At 26.1% G+C, this 25,033-nt stretch overlaps 1 protein-coding gene across 2 annotated transcripts in view; it reads left to right on the plus strand.

Moving 5' to 3' along the window:
- The window catches only part of LOC132924349 (uncharacterized), a 96,723-nt gene that overhangs the window by 47,817 nt on the left and 23,873 nt on the right, over window positions 1-25,033 (plus strand). For both annotated transcript variants that reach the window (XR_009661313.1, XM_060988597.1), the window contains exon 6: window positions 1,291-1,429. Coding sequence is in view for 1 of the 2 variants with exons in the window: in XM_060988597.1 (XP_060844580.1) it covers window positions 1,291-1,429 (139 nt within the window). In the remaining variant the exon portion in view is untranslated. The remainder of the gene's footprint in view (window positions 1-1,290; window positions 1,430-25,033) is intronic.

The raw sequence follows: 25,033 nt of genomic DNA on the forward strand, positions 1-25,033 counted from the left end.
AATTCGATTTTGACAATTTTCACAAGTTATAAAAATAAAAATCACATTTTAATACTAAACTGCAGTATACTAATCGAGACGAAAATCGATAAAAGTTTTTTTTTTACATATATTTTGTATAATTGAATAAATGATTTGAAATAATAACGAAATGTTTCGTTCATAGAAATTAATAAAAATACATTTAATTTATATCTTATTGTATTTCAATCCTTCAACGCAATTTTCAAGAACATTCTCGAATACGAAAAACAAAAAAAAAAACACAAATATGGCGATAATATTATATTGATCACGTCGATAAAATATTAACCGTTTTGGAGGAGATCGCCAAAGCCATCGAGCATTTTTTTTTTCGATCGTGATGATTTATCGTACTGTGTTCAAGATTATGATAAAATTATACGACACTGACTTTTTCATGATTTTTAATTATTTTTTTTATGTACGTATTTTTCAAATACAACTCGAGTGCAAGGTTTATTGTATAGGCAACATAGAGTCATTAAACGTAATTTGTGTAGCGTTGAGAATACATTTAGGTATTTTGAAAGTAAATGCTCTTGGTCGTTAAAAATTGTTCGTCATTTTTAAATACAAAATAATATGTAACTATAATAAATTAAATAATAATATAGGTGCCTGTTATTGATTTTCATTTTGTTTGATTCCTTTCGATAGTCATAGTGGATATTTTTCAATTTTAATAAACAATATACATATTATAATAGTGATGTCATAAAATATAAATCATAATAATATGTTCATATTTTATAAATTATAACCAATTTATTGAAATTGATTTACTCATCAAAATAATCCTGTATTAAAGATAATGAGGTATGTAATTTACACTTGAAACTCTAGGCATTTTTGTGCTGTTCTGTTAAAGGTTGAAATAGACGTTTTAATTATATTAAGTGAAAAAAGTGAACTCGGAACTGTTGTTTTTTAAAAATTATGATAAAAATAAATAATTTTAGTACGGTCGCATAGAACCAAACTATACAGCATGGTTATTGGGAATCGAAGTTAGCAAGATAAAAAAAAAAATCAAAGGAATCAATAATAATACTATCAGTTAGTCTTACGGATATGGTGTAGGAAGCATAATATATTATATAGGTAGCACGATATTGTTATGATTTTACGCGTAACCAACAGAAAAAACTCGTCATTATAATATTGTTTGCAGTGATTATAATAATTACTATTGGCAGAATTAAATATGAATAAATTACAGGAAACATAGTCATTATTATTATAATATTATGTTTTATTATTCTACAGCCCGCCATTGATCGCCGCCTTGGCTGGAATGTCGAATAAAAAAGGACGTGGAAGATTGAAGGGCACACACATCTCGTTGAATTTAACGCAACCGCTGAAGTTGATATTGTGCGATGACAACATCGATTTATTAGAATGGGTAAGATACATTATTTTTTACACATTCTTATCGAGTATTTACGGAGTAAAATATAAGAATTTTGCCCACGTTTATCCAGGGAGAATTTAAATTTAAGTTTTATGATCACGTGATCAGTGCACGTTACTGACATCTACCGCACGCGAGCAACAGTGAAGCGTTGTTCGACCACAACGACAATACTAATTATTGTCACAAATACGAGTTTAAATGCATTAAGTTTAATTATAAGTTTTACATGTACATTCAACACGGGCGAAAAAAAAAAACACTCACTTCATAAATTACCAACGTTATCGTATACACATCACTGTATTCGATTCAGGTGATCAAATTGATTTTCAAGCATTTTAGTGTTTTACACGTTTTAGCGTCTAATTTTAAAATACCGTCGACTTCTCGGAAAAAGGCTGTAAAAAAATTTGCCCGTACGTTAAAAAACTCGACTGCACGACCCGCCATTATAACAATATATTATTAATTGTTGCCGATTTCCGAGAAATTAAAACGTCGACCAGTTTTGGTACATTCGATTTAAACTTAAAATACCTGTGCAACGACCGCACAATGCAATGTCATAGCGTGATATATACGGTTTGACCGGCAAAATAATATAATATGTCCACTGTCATACCGACCACAGCGAACGTCCGACGTGCGCATATACAATATATTAATCTTAGTACAATAATAAAATATAACACAATATACGAACGACTTGCGAAAAAGTCGAGTAATTCGTCAAAAGCCGTGTCGACTACGTATTGTTAAGAGAGCACGAGAACGCAAATCGGTGGGCACTTGGAGACGGTGACTTGTCCGCAGGTACGTATATAGCATAATATAGAAAGCACTTACAGCGTGGCTTTTTAATATTATTGTTATTATTATCATATTAATTTTATAATGACGCGATCTCTCGTCGTAATCGATTACCGCTAAAAATCATCACCAGAAATCGAGAGAGAGAGAGAGAGGTAAAAACGATTAAACGCCCGACTGGAACATTATCACATATATATTTAATTACCGACGGTTTTTTTTTCAACCAGTGAACGCAAAAACGTCAAACTACATAATATGAACTCGATTTCGTGACGGAATCGTAGCAGGCGCGTGTACTCGGATACGTTGACATCGTTGAGAATAATAAATAATAATTATTGTTCACATGTAAATTAATTTCTATATTATGTGCCTATATAATATACGTATTAGAACGATTCCGTTCGCTTTGTGTGGAAGGATAAAATATAATAATATGTCTAGCTATTCTATCCACACAAAAGTAGTACCACAAAGACTTATAGTGTAAAGAAAGTAAACAACAAACGATCGATAACTCTTAAGGTTTTTTTTCTTCAATCTAAACTTTTACAACGATGTTATATCTAACGTCTTTCACCTGTGTTACCAGTGTACGGCGCGAAACGTTTTTTTGTTGTTCGAAAACTCCTCGTGAACGAAATGGCCGAGTCGCATATATTTTTATGTCGACTGGCCACGAAAAACCAGTCCGGACAATCGGTTTTGGATTGCCGTCCAGTGTTTTTTTTTTGTGTGTGTGTGTTTTATTTTCTATTTGCCACCTTTGCGCCGCCCACACAGAATATAACGGCTACAGCAGGAAGACCGGAAACGCCACCGATAAGCGGACGTGGACTGGACGCGATGAAACGTTTCTGCCTGACTAAAATCCTTTAGCCGTAAAATATTATTATGATCAGGGTTTGGGAAACATCGATTTAAATGCTCGTGTGTATTGCACAAGTCCTAAAAATATTGAAATACACATTAAGGCTGATTACTCGGACATAGATTTTTTTAGTCGAAAGTCTTTTTGGTTATCTTTGAATAAGGATGAGAAAATTAAAATCATAAATACGAGATGTTACTACACACAGTGTAATAGACTTAATTAAATGCCACATTTCTGTAGTAATTTATTAAATTTTTCATCTAAAAAAATAAAATAATTGAGTACAAAATGTGTTGTACGAATTGGCGGCTATAGTTACAACAAAACAAGACGTGATAAACACCTTACGAAAAATGGGCGAGATCTAGTTGGTTTTTGATTCACCTGATTATTGTCTGGAATGGTTTAAATTAAATTTTATGCAAAAATAAAAGTAATTAGTACTTGTATTATAAAATGTACCTATGAAACGTGTAAATATATTTGTATTAAATGTTAACAATTGCCGTTTGGGATTCACAAATCAGATTTAACATTTAAACACTTAAACATTGCTATAGATCTTATAAAAAAGTTTATCGTGCAAATTATATTATCACCCCAACCCTGATCATGGTATGTCGTTTTCAAAACGCTCACGTGGATGTGCTGCTCGTAGCAAAGCCGAAGTAAAAAACGAAAGGTAACGAATAAATAGTGTAACTACGATTGTGTGAATACTTTTTTTTTTTTTTTTGCTTGTCCCCAAAGTCGGAAAAATGACGAATAATTGGATTCCCGCATCAGTTTTCCGTGTATAGTTGGCGTTTAAGAATATTAATAATAATATACAAAGCCATCTCTTTTGTAGGATTTTCGCAACAATTCATCTCTTGCTAAATTAGTTTTTTTCTTTTTTAAATGAGCCCAATACGAACATCATGATAAAAAGTCTTCCGTTCTGAAATTCATTGATTTACGTACATACTAGTCAAAGTCGTGCGGAACTTGACAAAACGCTGTTCATAGGCCATCTTATTACAATATTAAATATCATATACACTTCATGAAAATATAATTTATATATTATTATAATTATTATGTTAAATAGTTCTTAGAACACAATAAATTTAGAATCTCGAAATTTTAAAACTCCACTCATTTCATATTAACCATAACAATTATTGTAATTTAAAAAAACAAATTTCATTTGTTCATTTTTCGATTCAATTGCAAAATTAGATTAACTTGATTAATACTAGTAAGCAAATAAGCAAACTACTAAGGCTTATTTTTATTTCATTGCTATGTATTTAATGTGTTATTGATATTTTAGATTCAGAGTAGATCTATTGATTTTTTAATGACATATTAATCACACCTAAGTTTCTCTTTTGTATGGTTTATACATATTGGACAAAAGAGTTGTACTTTATAGAGGTGATTGTTGTTAAACTTCCTTGAAAATTGTAAAAACCTATCAAAAAACCTTTGAAATTATGGTATATTAGTTTGAGCAAACTTAATTTTGCTATTTTGTTGCATGTAATAAACTGTATTAATTTTAAAACGTGACATTTTTTAGAATTGTTTATTTTAGAACACATTAGATGTGATATAATTTCCAAACTGTTCGGAAATCTTTTAATACATAACTTAAGTTAGATTATCAAAACAAAAACATTGCTCAATTTCAACGTTATTACAAGTTCGTCCAAATTGTATATTTTTCTTTATTTTTACGTACAGTCAAGATGACTATTCAATTTAAAATGTAACTTACTTTAGGTCAATATAATATCTATCACGCTTCGAACAATAATTTATAATTTTATATTATTGTTATACTTTTTTTATTAATAAAAATATAAATTTAAAAATGTCAACGACGTTTGACGTATCCATTTTTATCAGTTACTTCTTTGCATACAATAAATGCTGAAAACATTCAATCGAAATTGTTGGTTTTTCACGACCAATTTGATTTTTTTTAAAAATAAAATCTTTTATAACATCGATATAGGCATAGAAAATCAGACTCAACTCAGATCGCGATGACCAAGGACATTAATTATAAATACTCACGATATCAGCTGCTATATAGTGTCGAAACGAGTACCTATGAAACGTACGCAACTGGACGAATTTTCCTTACTGCATTTAGACTATAGTGGCGTTCACTATTCTCGTCATTCAGTCGCTCAGACGATTTAAGAATGGTATTAATTCTAATTTCAAATGTTACCAAATTTTTTGATTGAAATTATTGTCCGTTTCAAATTTCTTGGCGTACACACAACGGATGAATAAAATAAGTAAAAATGAATTACCTACGTTATGGGATTCTTCTAGGAAGTTTTGTATCAGATATAAGATTCAAATCCATTGCCAGATGTATTTAAAAATTCCTAATAATATTATTTGTTCACGTCGAACAATAATTTCCAAAACTCAACAAGGTCAATATAATTGTTTCGATTAATTCAATAGCAATAATTTTCAATCAACCACTACAATTCATACTATGAACAATAAACATATTTGTATGGAATTTTTAAAACGTAAAAAATGTGTTTATGACAGACTTAATGTGTGATTAGCGATAACTGATAATATATAATAGAGCTATTAAGCCAAACCGACATTAAGATTTTAAGTAATATATTGTTCACATTAAATATTTTACGATTCGCTATAAACTGCAATAAAAAAAATAAACCAGTATTATTCCAAGAATAAATTATTAAAGGAACATTAATTTGTTGAAAAATAAAATTCTCAGCTAATTTTACTTTTTATTTAAAATTTACTTGTAAAGAATGGGTTTTTTTTATGGACCGTTTAAAAAAAATGTCTCATGTAATCATCCAGAACACGTCTAAATATTATATTTATAAAATATCATCTAATTTTAGTATTTTAATGCGTAGCACACAAATTTATTTAAGATTCGTTATCCGAAATTTTACAATCTACGGAGCTGTGGAGAATTAAATTCGTTTTTATTTTAAAAACCATAGCCAATCAAATTTGAATAATTAAACCGTATACTACGATAGTTGAATTTTGGACAACAGATATTATTTCAACAGAAATAACGATGTTACTGTTGTGGATAAAGCGGACTAGCCATCAATTATATTAAATAATAATCATTTCTATAAGTAATGGAATCGTATAATGAATTATCAGTTATCCTACCTGCAGTAATTATAATATTTTGTGCTGGTTTATTTGACAAAACGAGTATATTGACCTTTGAAATTCATGATTGGAAAATTCCGAATGATATTTTTAGTACACGAACAATTGTTTGCAAATAATATTATTATAATTGAACGTTTATCCTTGAATACAAAAACGTTTTAAGTACCTACCTAACCTATCTATATAACATTATAATAAATTATGGAATTTTTTTTTTTTTTTTTTTTTGTTTATGATATATATTAAAAGTTATACATAATAATATATTACGGTGTTTATAACCTTAAGTAGTTGCAATAGTTGTATAGAATATGCGTTGTACTTAATATGAATATACGAGTTGATTTGTGGTTTGCCTCATGTCTTGTCATTCATCTGACATCCATCCATCCTTATTTCCGTGATTCCAATAACATAAAAATCGCTTACCATTTAGTAATACTATATTACGATATTATAAGTATCTATTATTATAATGCATTTACGTGTAATACGCGAATCGTGCGTGCGTTATATATTATATGTATTTCAGCGAAAAAATAACGGTTGATTTGAGTCGATTCGAATATGTCTGACGATTACAACTGTGAGCAGTGCCTATATTGTAAAGAAATAAATTATTGCGAACAGAAACTTTTACAAATAATGAGGTGGGGTTGGGGTGGGGGGAAGTGAGGGAGTCATCGAGGGGGTTCAATCACCCGACCAATTTTTTTTTCTCCAACTATTCGTCGTGTCTGATTATGTATTTTCGATCATCGAAATAGAGTAGCGAACAGTCGAATGCGTGTGATATAATAAAAGTGCCATTTTGCGAAATGATATTATTATGTAACCGCCTACGCACAATACCGCAACGGCGGGAACAATAACCAACCATATTATGACGGCGACACCTGTAGCTGCTTTAAAACCTATACGTATAAATGTATAATAATATCATCCTCGCCGAAGCAAAGGGCGGCGTGTCATTATATTCCCAGCCCATGTCTGTCAGACGAATGAATGGTAATTGTTTGGATTTCATAAGCGACAATCGTTTTTTTTTATTTTTTCCATCTCGAAAGATCACAGCACAATGGTATTATTGTACTTACGTACAAATCCAGCTGTAAAAAAAAAATACAAAAATAATAAATAAACACATAATAATATTGTATGATGCTTTATGAACATCGTCGATTGTGAATAATACGATACGGTCGCGTCGCAGAACAATCGCGAAATAAGATTCAATATTTTTGTTTTCAACAATTGAACTTTAACTGTTTACCTAGTGTATTAGCGTAGGTATTAATGGTTTATGGTGTTTATTGTCAGTAGACTTTTTTCTCTCGTACGCAGGTACATTTACGTGATAATGTAGTTTGATTTTTTTTTTAACATAATAAACGATGACGTAACAATGTATAAAATATGCACAATATTAATTTTTTTTTCGAAAAATACTGAGAGAACTCGTGTAAGGCCCTGAAGTAGAAAATTGCATTATAATTACATAAATATATAGTATTGAGAAATTTAACAGAAAAGTAGTACAATAAGTAGGAATATAATTATATAAACGGTGGAAAAAATTCTAAAACTAGTACTTATTTAGCGTTTAAACAATAAAAGATTATTTTATAACCAATTCGTGGGGGGTTTCCATTTGAGATTTTTTTTAATAACTTAATAAGGAGATTCATTATGATATCATAAAATTTAATGCACAAGTATATCAAAAAGTCTACTAAAAATTAGTTTTTTTAGAATTTTTTATAAAAAAATTGTTTTTTTTACGTTTTTTGTATTAGCACCATGTAATTTTTCATAGAGAGAAAAAACTTTTAATTTCAATAAAATAATAAAATGAGCAATGTGAGTTACCAATAGACATAGCATACTTAATTAATACATAAATATATAGGGACAAAATAAAATGTATGATAATAAGAGTTATTTTTTTTTTTTGGTAATATTTTGAGATCAATAAATATTGTTAGATACTTTTGTACTTTATTGAGCATAGCTTTTAAAATTTGATTTCGACATGTTTATAGTTGGGATATAATATTGTTAAATGCACCTCTCCAGCCAATTATGCTGTAAAGTACTTGCTTCTAAAGCAAAATATAATTAGCACAGAGCTTTTAGTTCTAGAACTTTATTTACATTTTTAAAAACATAAATCATTTTTCTCGGGTTTTTTACTTATTGATTAATTGTATCACATTAATATATTATAATAGAATACATAAACCACTCGTACTTAACATAATATGTATTATACAACTTGTGAAAATCTGTAAGTACGTGTATTAATATATAATACCAGTCCTGTCAAATCTGATCTGTCCCATTAGGATTTTTAGTTAAATTTTTCAATCTAAAAGATATAAGATCTATTTTGCAAACTCGTTAATTTTCAAAAACGTGTACGAGTTCAATATTATCTTTAAAAAATAATTTATGCGTTAATTTTTTTTTCTCGTAATGTTATACACTTATACTCAATCAAATTTTAGTTATCGACGAAACGTATTCAATTTTTAATTTAATAATCGGATTTAAGGGGGGTTAGGAGATCACACTGAAAAATGTTCTTGTATGTATTTTGAGGAAAATAAAAATGGCATTGCGGAATTCATTAAAACTCTATTGATGAGTGACAATAATTTTCCATCCCTTTAATTTACATAAAATGCTCTAAATTAATCTTTTTTCAACATAACGGAACGATACCTATTATATATTTTACAATATCGTTAAATTCTCTTATTGAATTCGAAGCTGTGGGTAGAGGTTTTAGTTAGAAATTTGAACAAAAATATGCAGTATTCATTAATAATGAACCAATAACACTTAATTTGTATTTATATTTTCAGTTTTAAACCCGTTCTATTTAATACTGTATTATTTCCAAGATGAAACTTGGTTTTTCGTAACAACCACATTTTTCTACTGAATGCAATAACGCATAGTGCAACTATCTATTTTGGTATACAAATTTAAATGCCTACGTTATTTTGTTTTTACGTATATTTCTGGGGTATTCATATATTTAAAAAATGTTTGAAAAAACTTGTTCAAAAAAAAAAAAATAAAAATATTACTAAAAGCCCCATAGATTTTTAACTATCGTATAAACATGACTATAGGCTCGTAAAGCACTGATCATTGATAGTACAGTGTATATATTATATGTAGTCTACATTATTTTATGTCTTTACAAAACACGATTTAAAAAAAAAAAACTATAAAAACAAAATATATTTTAGATTATTTGATACATAATAATAGGATTTCGAACGAGTATAGGTATTTAAAGTTTAGATGAGTGGAATAGCGAGAATAGTAGATGGGACCAACATCGTTCGTATTACCACAGCTATTTAAACATAGAATACTGAAATACTTATAAATTATAGCTGATTAACTATTATTTTAAAATTCGATTTTTATTATATTTATATTTTTCAGTAAGCGAAGTTGTCATTTAAAAAAATATATCTTACAAAAATGATAACGATAAATATCTATTTATTTATATTTCTGTTTTTTAATCACATCAATATTATTTTTGTAAAAACTTTTTGAAATTATGAGTGTAGACCAGTGGTTCCCATTTAGTATGATGTCATGGACCCCTACCTAAAACTTAAATTGGTCCGGGGACCCCTTATTTCTAAATGTTATAATAGTACTTATTTTTCAATTTTGTTTAATTATGAAATTTATAAACATTTATAATACATTTATTGTCCACCTTTTTCGCGATAATCGAGTTCAATAGAGATAGTTCAAAACTTTTCAAAATACCTAGAATTTCAAACCACAACGAATTTAATAATTCTACTAAAATAAAATAATAATATCACTTCAGTACAACACACGATTAAAGATTTATCTACACAATTACGGACCCCCTAACATCAATACGAGGACCCCTGGGGGTCCGCGGACCACCAATTGGGAACCACTGGACTGTAGACACTTCAATGCATCTTTGCGTATTATAAGTACCTATTTAACAATATTGATTGGTTATCTTCACAGTCTATTCTTACACCATATTTATAATAGTTCTAGTTTTGAATTATTCATTATGGTGTTTGAAATTGATAAAAAAAAAAAAAAAATGAATGAAATCTATTCTAAAAATATGACATTAATATTTTAATGTAAATGTAATATTTATAATGATGTGCTCAATAAGGCTATAATATCCTCAAAATATAAACAAAGTATTTAAATGAATTAATTGTATTAAATATTTAAAATAAAATTTTTTATAGTATTGAAGAAGTTAATAAAAAAAAAATTACATTAAAGACTAATATATTTATATACATCATTGTTTTATATTACTGTCATTCAAATACTATATTACTAACAGGATTTTTGAAAAACAGCACATAAATCAAATTTAATTTATATAAGTTGTACCAAAACTTGGAGTATAAAACCTTTTAAAGTATGACGTGATTAAAATATTCAGTATATAATTGTATGATTGGTATGTTTGATGGATAATTACATAAAATAAATTAATAACTATTACTTTGCTATTTAATATTTATATTTCTCACAAACGATATAGAATCTGAAATCCTCGTTTTTATATGCATATTTTTCTATAATGATTTGATGTACCTTATGACTTTGACATTAATTATGTATGTATTTTCAAACTAAAAACATTGTATTGATTCAATGAATTTTTTATGATTATCATAAATATAATGAAAAATAAATTACATACCCATATGCGTTTAATTTAAATATTGAGTTTTATTTTAAAGCAACAATAGTCATTAAATTAAATAATTATATGTGATTTACAAATAAATAATACACAAAATTAAAAATTTCCTACGATAATAAATGCCAATAGGTATATAAACAATATTCTTGTGTCTAACAGCGAGTAGAAAGAGTGGTATACTTAGTAACAGTGTAAATAATTTATTGAGTCCCTGAATACTGAATGGAAAAAAAATAAATAATAAATTTGATTACATACAATGTTTATCACATACATTTCATCACCTAAATTAATTTAATTATATACAAGTAATATTTAAAATATTCATATTATATTATAGCCATTATTTATTATACTATAAAATATTACAAAAAAAAAAAAAAAAACGTTTCAACTATTACACCTGTAGCATTTTTTGTTACTGACAATCCTAGGTCTTTTAAAAATGGGAAGGAAAATGTTTTTTTTTCAAAGTTTGGACACATTATTAAAACATAGACTCAATTAATACCTTAAATCAATCCGAGACTTAATTCGTACCATAGAGTTTTATTGGAATTCAGTTTGTATATAGCCTAATGAGAAGAGGAACAGCTTTTTGGTCAGTTAAGATCACCCAAATATCTTGATTTAATACCTTACCTTCACACACACACATACGTTTATATAAGAAGAAATGTATAAAGTGATATGGAACAGAATTATTGACATTTTAGGTATCATGATATATTTTTCTATAAAACGGTCGTTAAACTGTTAATTATAATAAGTCATAGCACAGGAAGATAAAACTTGTTAGGCACTAGAACTATTTTTTTTTATAACAAAAAACATTTTCAAAATATTTAGAGATATAAGTTTTTATTATAATATTTTTAAGTCTTTTAGGAATTTAAAAATATTACAATTACATAGGCACTTTTTTTCTATGCATTTGAGTCAAAATGTTGACGTCATTGGACAAATATCGATATCTTTAAACGAAAAATGACAATTATATAGTTATTTTGTTGTAATTCAAAAATATATTTTGTGGGAATTCTTATACACATCATTATATCTTACTATGCACGATGACATTTTCAAAATATTTAGATTAATTTTAGTTATGGCCTTTTTTTACCATTAGCCTATTCATATCGTAAGTTAATTGTCTCAAAAGTTACTGACAATTATAAATGATATAAGTATGTCCTATAATATTATAATTGATAGTATTATAAATAAGATATTTCTGGCAAAAACGTATTCAGACTATAGTAGTACTTAATACTTTATTATAGATTTTTACTACAATTAATGTATAATAAATTACTATAAAAGTTATTTAAATATATAATAATATTATATGATTAGTAAAATAAGGTGAAATATTGTTTCCGATCAGAATCGTTTTTATGCTGGTTGGCAGGATTGTTTTTCGTATGCAATGATTTATCATTGAATTCAAATTTAACACATTTAACTTTTTACTAGATCATTAATATTATGTAATAACTGAGTAGTAATGATACTAATAACTACAACTAAACATTTAAAGTATCTTAAAACAAAACTTAAGAAAATAATCAACCTAAATAAGTAATAAAAACACTAAAATTGATAGTAGTGAATATTAGTAATAATAATCTAAATGAATATTAGTCATGCACAAAATGCATTGTTATACGAATTAAGAGTATATAGTTATTTTTTTTTTTAAATATTATATATTCCTAAGTCCTAACTATTATGACTATAAAAGTGCATATTATATACTTACTGTGCACTTGTCTGTTTCATACACATAAAGTGTTGCTCAGATAATAATATTATTTCTAAGTGATGTTAAACATTTGATAATTAACAGTTATTTTGGTATGAATATTGTAGATAAATTTTATAAGCGTATAAAAAATAAAAAAATAAATTGTATGTGTAATTTATTAACTATTGATAGCGGATAAAAATGTTCTCGTTTTCTCATTTTTTTTTCAACTCTTTTAAATTTATTAAAGTTTGGGGTTAGCTTCTTTTTGTAATCGGTGCAACCTAATTTGACTATTTTTGAAGACAATTATCAACTATTGGTAATGAATAATGATTGAAACTTATAAGGCGAAAATTTATGATTGTACAAAAATAATACTAATATGACAGAATCTGAGGAAATAATCAAATTCTAATATTTTTAAGCAATTTTTAATAATAAATTAATAATTCAATACGACGGAGTAATTGATATTTTGCATTTTACTTATTTAGGTACACAAATTCACATTGATATATACAATACATATACGAGTAGGCCAATACAGCAATACCCATTTCCTATAGTTGGCCATAGTATAGGTCATAGTGTAGAGTCTACCGTAGACCATAATACGCGCGATATTATATTAAGAATAACTATTAAACATTGTAATAATTACTATCATCAACTATATTATAAGAAAATCATCGTCCCTCGCCCCTTGGACTGAATTATTTCTAAATTAATCTATTATTATTAAAAATGTACCCATTTCATTGTTGAATAATTTTACATTTTATTTATTTTTTGATCTTACAATGAAGTGGTCGTGTGTATCTGTGTCTTAAGTTTGTTGCTTATATCTATTATCATATTTTATAGCAATAAAAATGGTTTAACCTTCAGTATTTCCGGTACTTAAATACTATCAAGAGAATGTGTAAAAAAAAAAAAATACTATTTTGACGTTATAAGATAAAATTAAAAACTAATTATAACGATTTGTTATCTTAAAACAAAATTTTTCTAAAATAGACATTTATAATATATTTATTCGAGGATTAGTTAAAAGTTAAATATTTAAACAGGTACATATTTATTAGAATTTCTTTAATTTGTAAGGTTTTAGGTATACCATTAAGACATCAATCAAGATTTTTGGATCTCACATAAAAGTCAATAATAATAACAAATAATAATATATAATAATCCAGTATAATTGTTCAATAAATATAAATAAAATATAATATGTATATTATTCCCTATAATAATAAATTATAACGTTGAAATTAACGGTTGACGGGTTCAAATTTAAATAAACTTTTACCTAGTTTAATATAAAATTTAAGTAATTATTATTTAAATACAGACTGTAAATAATGAAGATAATAGAGATAATTACTGGCATTGGATATCGTTTAATATATTCTTAGATTCTAAACGATCTATATGGTACTTGGTACTTTTGATGATTAAAAATAGAAAGTTCTCGATTATTATTTTTGAAATAGTAGGGAAAAGCAAAAAGACAAATTTGAAAAAAAAATAGATTTATGACGCAAAACAAGTTTTTGACGAAATCGGATTTGTTTTTTGAAGCAATTCAAAATTAAATCGCCGTAGAGACTTGAATATTTTATGAACATTTACGATTTACTAGATATAGTGCCATTTTTAAAATAAATAATTTGGTTCTGTTTATGATGATATTTATTGATATTATATTCTGAGCGTAGCAATGAATGTATTAATTTTACAACTGTATTTTTTTTATGTCTGTTATCAATTTTTGGAACATTAAAAATATTTAGGTTGTACAATTTGGGGGTGGTTTCTGGTAGTAAATTAGTACTTAGCAGAGTCACTAAAGTAAGTTTATAAATTTATCTACTCGTTAAAATATGGACACAATATTTAGTACTTATCTAACAAATTAATATTAATTTTAGTTGATATTCTAGTCAAGTTACTTGAAAACAGTTCTATTTTCTCGGCTGAGTTGGACTTGTTATTCGTACTCCTTTATTTACTTTTACTACACCACTGTCATCGCTACATTTAGTAAAATCGCTGGTAAAATTCGTTATTAGTGTCATTCTGTTATCATTCAGTTATGATTCTTTATTATACTTATTCAATATTTCTTACATAAGGAAGTTAAAAAAAAAATTTCCAAAAATTTTTCTTAATGATGGGTAAAACAATTAATGATAACGGGAAACTAACGCAAATTTTTATACATACTACTTTTTGATAAAATTTATTTCATCTTTTTATTATAGTTAGGAAATGAATCACTGTAGAAACATACAATTTTTACTCTATTTTTATAATATAATTTTCTATACATGTGGCATAATTTTTATTAAATTGGTCTTTTATTTCATATTATAATTATATAGGCTCGATTTTCTACGATTGAAGTAAAAATGTTGACATTAAACTTTTATGGTCATATTTAAATAAAGGATAACCATTTTAGTTATTTTGTTGCAATTTGACAATATTTTTGTGGAAACTTGAAACTCATACAAGTATCATTTTATTTTACTATACACAATTAAATTTTCAAAATAGGTAGATTAATGTGATTAATTTAAAAATATCACATATATTTATATCATAAGGTTTGGTTAAGCTATCAACCTACTATAATACGAATAGTGAAATAAATTTCACTTTAATGGTAATAAAAAAAATACATTATGAGAAGTAATTTAGTGATATTGGCTGACAGAATCCTTCTCTGCTCAGAATTGGTTTTCGTGTACATGCAGTTACCCACTCGACATTTATTTCACAGCAAAACGGTACCCACTTGCTCACCCTTTATTAATTTTTTTATTTATTTTTCATGTATGATTAAATTTTTGTTTTTTTAGTAAAAACTTTGAAAATGTAATTTAAAGTTCCTCGTAAATATTTTAAGCTTAGAAAATTGCAAAATATCGAAACTACAAACATAATTTTTATTTTAAGCGTTCAATGTGCAATGTTCAATACATACCAATATCATGTAAATGATGAAAATTTGCAAATTATTTTGTAGTTAAAATTTCATATAATCATTAATATCAATAAATGAAGTTTAAAAATTCAATAGAAAATAGTTCGTAAGTTGTTTTTGTAGAAACTTGTCAATCTCATAAATATGAATAATCATTTTTATTTATGGATATTTAAATTAGACGAAATGGTATTATTTATACAAAAAATACGCTTATACTGTCTCCATCGTTTTCCATGTAAACCGTGTTAACACGCGTTACCGTATATAATATACCAAATAGTTAGAAATATTTAACTACTTCACCGGGTGAAGTGATAAGTGGTTATTAATGACTTGTAATAGTATATTTTTATTTAAAAATATTTCGAAAATTGGCTAATGTACGAACATTCCGAGCCCATACCACACGGCGGTATTCCCATACGTCTCATCTAAAATACGTAGGTAACAAAATGTTGGTTACACGCTATTATTATTATATTATACGACACGGCATAGTCGTGGAAACCTGGCTATACTATGGTAGCATGGTCGAACAATATTATTATAACACGGGCAACATGACCGTAGTGGTCATATATATGGTTATATTATTATTATACTGCAATCGAATATCTGCTTAACGCCGCAAAAAAATATATACTATTTGGGACTTAGACCCAAACCCAATATTAACTATACGTTAATGCCTAGGTCGTTGGCTTCCTGTGAAAAGTTACTAATGACAATTTTTTATCAAAATTAGTTAAATACGCCATCTAGTATAAAAATAAATTCTCTATTAATCTTAAAAAGTGATTTTATGACGATTTCTAAGTATAAACTTGAATATTGTTATCTTTCTGATTGTCGTTAACGACATACTATCAAAGAGTAAACAACCAAAACTAAGTATCGATAACTATTATTATAGTTTTTGTTACCATTAATAATTTTTGTGAAAAGTAGTATAGTTAATACTATAGAAGATCTAATTATTAGATAGAAAACTACCGAACCGTAGACTATTCGATTTTATTTAATCGTTTTGAAGTCGGAAAAAAAAATATTGAAACTTTTAATTTTGTAGTATTCAATTAAGTCAATATCAAATAATAATAAATAAATAAAAAATATGATCACAATTATACTTGTTAGCGATTTATTGAATAAGAAGTGAATCTGAAAAAAATTAAAACGTCCATTCCCAACATTTTATTTATTGTCATTATAGCAACTTTTCGTAGGAAGCCGACAAATTCCACTATACACAATGACATTTTTAAAAATATTTGGATTAATTTTAAGATATTGCATATTTATACCATGAACCTATTCCTACCGTTTTATGATAATTCGGTAGGTTAATAACTATAATAAATAAAATAATATTATATATTTCATTGCAATAAATAAATTGGAACCAATTATTTCAGCTTATTGTTTTACTACTTGTAAAATATATAAGGTACTCTAAGAGCAATATAAATAATAAAATATATTTATGATATTATTATAGTTTGAGAGATATCCAATTTCGCATGCAAAGATTATCATCAAATTTAAATTTAACATATCAATTACAGTGAATTATTTAACAATTCAACTAATAAACAGTAAAGCAATTAACCTATTTATCTACATTTTTTAATCATTATTTACATAATATAACTTTTGTTTAATTTAAATTAATAAAAAAAATACTACAGGTATTACTATTGATAAGAAACAATAATCAGTACCTATTAAATTAGGTTAAAAAAATTCCTTAAATTAAAATAATATAAAAATACATTAAATTTATTAAATATTATACGCATGAAATATGAAGTATGTTATTTTTAACATTTACTGTTACACAAACTTAACACGGTGACGTATAATGATATACTGATTATACTAACCATTCTTTGATTATTTTTAAGAATTGTAAAACATTCGGATATTTTACCAGCATAAAAATGTTTGAATTTAAAAACATAAAAAATATTTTTAAATTTCTGTTAAAACAACTTGTGAGGAATATTGTATCACACTTTCATAAGTTTTATTTATGGAGAAATCCAAACAAAATCAAATATTTTAAGTAAGTACCTATATACTGTTTAAATTAAACAAATTTAGTTTGAAAATTACATTTTGTATAGGAATTTAAAATCTCATGGTAATTATCTATGTTACAAGTTTCTATGGTTAATGTTTTTGATTTATAGAAATTCACAATTATTTTTTGATAAAAATTATTATTTTTCAATTAAGGTATTTAGATAAACTTTGACGAATTTTGAGTTTCATACACACATAAAAAATAGTATTATAGTATTATTGCTTTACGATTAATTTTTTTTTCACATAAAAACCGCGTTTGAAAACCCTTGTATAAATATTTCAAGTTTTTAAGTATTTAAATTGAAAATAATTTACATTTAAAGATTTAAATAAATTTGCAAATTTTTTTATTTTGAAAAATTAACTAACTTAAAAAATAATTATATAATAGAAATCTATTGTAAATTACCTAAAAGCTTCCATCAGAGCTAGAAGTTTTTATTTTGTATCGCATTTATGTGTACTACTATAATTTGTTAGTTCTACAAATAATGTACCCGATTTCCGCTAAAGGTATTATAGGTGCTTATAATTATAATCGGCTGCTATTCAAAAGCATAGATTCGATAAAAGTGATTGCATTATCCATTACACAGTGATCCCAATAAAAAGATTAATGTAACATTACAAACACGTTGTATAATATGGTAGTTAATTGTTTTTTTTTCTCTTTTTATTCCTACAAACGCGGTTGATCCTATAAACCAGTGAGATTACATCGAGCGGAATTCACCGTATACAACGAAAGATATAGGAGGATAAGAGTTTTGAAAAACAATTTATTTATAATTGTCTATAGGTTATTCTAAAGCCTTATGTCGAACACGGAACTGTAGACGAAATGACTAGAGACGAATTCGAAAGAAAAAAATAAATAGCGTACAGATAAATTCCTCTGATGCAATAGGTCTTACTCACGAGTCACGACACTAACTGACCTTATAAGTTATAATGGTCATTAGTCAGTATATTGAGCTTATACGCCAAGGCCCTATTTACTGTTCATGTTTATGGTGTTTCTATACGATTATAATACGCAATGCATATTCGCTTTGAATATAAACATTATGAATAGTCTTCGTACATTATATAGGTGTAACAATAAGGACGGATCACTATAATAATATCATAAATACAATATTCTTCAAAGTGTACAATAGAGCTAGAACGTAGCACGAAATATAATCACAGCAATATGTGCGAAAAATGATTAATACGACTGTAAAACGTGTTCTTAAATGAATTTAAACGCAATTTATATAATATATTTTGTAAATATGTATTAAAATACAAAAGAAACCGTTCAAAAGTCATATCTCAAGTCTATCTCCGACAAGTGGACATAACAAATACGAGTTTACAAACATCCATTGTAAACGGTTGAAAAGTGATTTTAAAATTGAATTCTGTAATATCCGAATTAAATTAAAAAAACTGTCGAGTACGTCAAATGCATTTAAAATGTATACATTGTTAATAAAATTAAAAGTATTTCCAGTTTAAGGCAACTAACCGGTGGATCTAACATTATATTATTATTTTCTTTACATTTTTTCTATTACTTTATAGCGTGTTCTTTTTTTAATTTTTATTAAATGGGAAATTTAAAACTTGTAAAAAAAAGAGAGGAATAAATATGGTGAATAACGTTTATAAAATTGACATGAGTGACACGATCGGGTAAAGAAGCCCATTAGCAACATCCTCTGAGTTGTTGTTGAGCAGTTTTTTTTAAATTTAGTTTTTAATCATAATAGATCGCTAAACCACGTCCTTTCAAAGGGTCGTATAGGGTTTTCGGGTAAAGTGTGTAGGTGTACCAATTTTTAATCAAAAAACTACCCTTAGTGTGGTAGACTGAAGTATTTTTAGGTACTCCTTCTATATAGGTGACGCGTGGTACAAAAATATAAAAATAAATATATTGTTATACGATAAATATATTCATCACTCATCTCAGAATCTAAAATTAGATAATTATAATGATGTCGATAATCACTTTTTAAAAATATATATGTGTTATCCATTTTAACGTGAGTATTTTGAATAAAAAAACAAACTTTAACCATATTTATAATAAAAGACCCATATAGAAATCGATTCATTTATTGACTTTATAGGTATAAATATTTGTATTTATATAATTTGAAACTTTGTGACGATTCCATAGTATACATAAAATATGGTTTAAAAAATATTACAAAAACATATATCTTTATATCTATATTATATACACATAATATTTAATTAGTATTATAACAAAATGTATTTTAAGATGCTCACAATATTGATCATAATATAAACCAACCATATATGTCATTAGAGATTTAAATACAAATTCGGAGAAGATCAAAACATACAATGTTCTTTATTAAAATACAATATAAAAAAACTAAATGCTTTGTATTTATATGAATACACAATGTTTAATATAATGTTGTAAAAGCAAGCTAGATATATTTTGTACTCTTCACAGATGGAGTGTTTTTTTAATCAACAGATGCATACTATTATGATAAAATATTAATTTTATTTAATTTTTGTTATTTCACAAAATTTTCAATTTCTATGATATGTTCATAAACTAATATCTATTTAAGTACAACATAGTTAACTATCAGTAGTTGTAATAATTATAATCATGTTTGGTAAGTCAATATTTAAATTTAAATACATACATATAAATAGTATATTATATAGATTTACGTATCATTATTAGGTAGTTATTGTCATAATTCACAAGTCTAAAGAGTGATTAAATGTAGATTCTTGAAAGCAATAACTTGAGCTTACCTAATCAAACCTATCCTCGTTATTTACATAAAATTTATTTTTTTATTATTAAATAAAATTAATTAATATTGAATTTGAATAAAAAATAATTTTACATATAATATGTTTCAACAAATTAAAAAAAAAAAAATCGACGATTGATTGTACTTGTTTTTAAATGGCTGCGATGATTTTAAATTTTAACAAAATCTCTTTTACATAAACTTGTAGAACACTAAAATTATTATATGATTCGATTTATTACTTTTTTAATATTTTTAATTATATTTATAATTATAAGTACTTATAAGTACGAATAATATAATGTATTTTTTTTAAGAAATCCAATATGTTTTATGTACCGGCGTTTTGTATAGGCATTTTAGGTACACCACCGTCGTGAGTTCATTCTACCAACAGTAATTTGTTAGTGTAATATTTCAAGCCTTAATAGGAAAAAAATATGGTTGGTAAGTTATTTAGAAATACTTATTTAGTATTTTTTTTTTTCTAGTAACTTAAAAGTGTTTTTGATCACACGCGTAGTTTTTACGCAATTATATCATTTTTGGTATAAATAACAATATAATATTATAAAAATATAATAATAATATAATTCAATATTTTATTAAAATTAATAACATTATTTATTTAAGTATATTTTCTCAAACTATTTTAATATATCAAAAATTTCAAAATAAATTGATATTATATTTTTGAAAAAATATATTTCAATGCTTTTTGCATTATTTTTTTGCCTATTGAACGACATTTATTATGCCTTTACAAACGTTATATATATATATATATATAAATAATTAATACAAAATTAATAGTTAAAATACTCACATAACATAATCAAACATTTTTAGAACATAAGCGTTACATTTTTATCGGACTTATCTGTAGTTGTAATTGAAAATCATTGTAATAGATGTGTTATTGTCCCAAAAACATTAACAATAAATTCTTATACATTGAAGTACTTTTCTTAAAAAATCCGAATATGAAAGAAAAATAAATATTTATATTCAGATTTGTATTAAAACAATATCACTTGATCAGGTTAACTTATCAAACATTTTAAAATTATACATAAAACAATAATTATAACCTATGTTTTTTTAGTTAAATCGTCCATATGATATAGATTTATGATTATTAATCTAGTTTGTTAAATATAGTAGAGACTTTTAAAATAATTTTGTTATAAAAATTACTTACATAACTTTGTTTCTACTTTGTATATTTACTCTGTGCATAAGCATTCGAATATCTTCATAATCAAACTTATAAATTAAAATATTTAATAGGAATTAATTGCTTCCAATTTGTGTTGCCTCATATCAGTGAACCCCAACCTGAGGAGTGCTTTCCCCTAGAGGGGCGTGTAAACATTGCCGCAGAGACGCGAGCAGTTATTACGAAATAAAATTGTATTTATTAAATTATTTTTATTTTACAATGTAGGGAAAAATGAAAAATGAATAAAAAAAAAAGGTGATAATTGTTTTCAATGTATAGGAGGGAGACGCGAGATTTTTGTACAAAAGGGGCATAGGATAGAGGAGGATGGAAATCACTGCGGCTTATAGTTAATTAAATATTGGGTGTTGTACATTTAAAAAAAATTATAATTTCAAATATTTCTTTAATTATAAATATTGTTCATGCCTATTCATGCCTAGTGCCCGTCATACAGTAATAGTTAGGTGCTGTAACAGAATCTTGTAGAAATATTTTAATGAAATAATTTAAATACATTTATAAACGCCATATGGTTGTGTCAATGATCAAAAATAAACACAAAAACTAAAATATATTATTGAGATTTAAAACTTAATAAATTTTATTTAAAAATTGATGAAAATAAAGCAAGTGAAAAAAACAATTAAAACAAAACAAATAAAAGAATCAGGTGAAAAAAAAAATTAAAAAAAGGCAACGAAAAAAAAACCAATTAAAAAATGATTAAAAATAGCAGGTAAAAACTTAAAGTACAGTGTGTGGTTATAATATAAGTCATGCGGCTTATTGTCTTATCAACATAATATTATCTACGAAAAACTCTCTTTTAATAACTATAAAATAAAGGTGTTACAAAAATAATTATTGGCAAAAGTACGAACGTCGTATCAGCGTTCATAAAGTTATCGTAATTTACCAGCCCGACAGTGCTGATTAGTGATTGTAGTAGCACAGGTATGTTTTGTACTTCTGTCCAAAGTTAGACACATTCCATCGATTTTCTTACCAGCTATGTGGTATGTAAACGGAACAATGCATTAAAATGCAGGTTGTACAGACAATCAACTGAGGGATTTAAGTGATTTAACTATCGATTTTCTAAACTTGTAAGCTATGCTTATCCATTTATTTGAACACTTGTAAAATATCGTAATAGATAATTTTTGATAAAAAAAAAAACTTTATAAAAATATACAAGAAGAATTATTTTTACTCTGTATTAGGTATAAAAATAATGATATAGAAAATTATTTAAACGGTATTATTTACCTATCATATAAGAATTGAGTAAATTAAGTTTTAAATTGGTAAAATATATTTATTTTTTATTACACTTTATGTAATTATTTTTTACTGTAATTTATTATAAACTGGCAATCAACTATATATAGTACAGCGGTTCTCAAACTTTTTTTTTTACGTACCACTTAGGTATATTATCAATCAGTCTCGTACCACTAATAACTAATTATTCAAATTCCAAGTTGTACAGTTAAATACATTAATTTTAAATAACAAGGCAGTAAAATACTACAACTATAGTATAATTATTTTTTATTTATTAGTTTTTTAAAATAAGATATGTACTAAATAATTGAATGGGTTTATTAGTCTTTCGCATACCACAGTTTGAGAACCACTGAACTACACTATAGAATATTTTTTGAACGATATAATTATTATTATTGCTATATTCAATTTATATTGTATTTATTGATTTTGACCACTTTTTTTTTTTCATTTTAACCACTCGATTTTTTCCTAAACCCATTGCAAAGACAACAATAATATCCAATTAAAAAAAAAATCTTGTTTTGATAATATTTTATCGATACAAGTTAATAATACCACACAATTTTAACAACCTATTCGAAAATAAATAGATTAAATACAATTCCTGCACGTCTTATATGACCGAGTGAGCGTCATTAATGTTATGCGTATTACAATTGTATTTGTTCAAAACACATCGTATTTGTTTTTCGTTCATACAATTGTTAAAAACATATAACAATATTTTTTTATCATTTGCGCATTACAATCTCAGTACTATGTGATATTATTCAATTTTAAAGTGTCAATTATTATAATAATATCGTTATATTATAGTATCATTATACGGTAAGCATATTATTGTAGTTTAAAATGTGAAAAATTGACTGTATACAAACACGTTTTAATAGGCGTGTATAATGTATTAACGTATATATTATAGGTACTTAAATTGATGTACGTTAATAACCAGACCATTTCTCTTTGATCTGAATCTTTGACTTGTTAAAGTAAACAAAACATTTACACTCGATCATTTACACCCACGGCACTTATCGTTGAGGTCAACGTTTAAAATATTATAAGTCAATAGAGGTATCTTAGTCATAATATATTTCCGACGTGCCGTTTTCAACAAAACTGTTTATTTATATCCTGATAATCGAGTATTAAATGCGTAGTATTATTATTTTATTAGCACAAGGTAAGAGCTATTTCGAGATAAGCATTGTAAGTTTCGATCGATCACAATATTATTTAATAATAATATATAATGGCTGCCAACAGCTTTTATAAAACGGTTGCATCCAAAAACAATTTTGATTTTGACCCTAAAAAGGTCGATAGACAAAAACCGCACAGCTTATCAAATTACCGCATCACATTTAGAGTGGGTTAAAATCCCAAAAATAGTGAAAAGATAATATTACAAGATAAGCACTATACAATAATCAAGTCTTTAGTTACCTATTTATTTTTAGGAGCATTTGTTTTAATTTTGGGAAGAATTTTTACGTGACGGAGATCGTATAAAGTTTTTAAATAACGTCGGCAGTAGGTTTTAGTCAATAAAAATGAATGTTTTACATTTTAGATTCTGAACGGAGTGATGAATGTATTGATTTTACAATGATGTGTGTTTTTTTTAAATTTTTTTTTGTTTCTGTCGTCACGTTTTGAAGTAGTAATAATGCTTCGATTTTTGACTTCAGCCCCTTTTTGAATAGGAAAATTCATCTAAAATTCATCTTTCCCGTGTGTATCCGCTGGTGTATAATCAGTTTATATTTATAAAGAAACGATTTATTACATTCATCGCACGAGTATGGTTTTTCTCCCGTGTGCACCCA

The sequence above is a fragment of the Rhopalosiphum padi genome, chromosome 3 (assembly GCF_020882245.1).
Source record: "Rhopalosiphum padi isolate XX-2018 chromosome 3, ASM2088224v1, whole genome shotgun sequence".
Classification (NCBI taxonomy): Eukaryota; Metazoa; Arthropoda; class Insecta; order Hemiptera; family Aphididae; genus Rhopalosiphum; species Rhopalosiphum padi.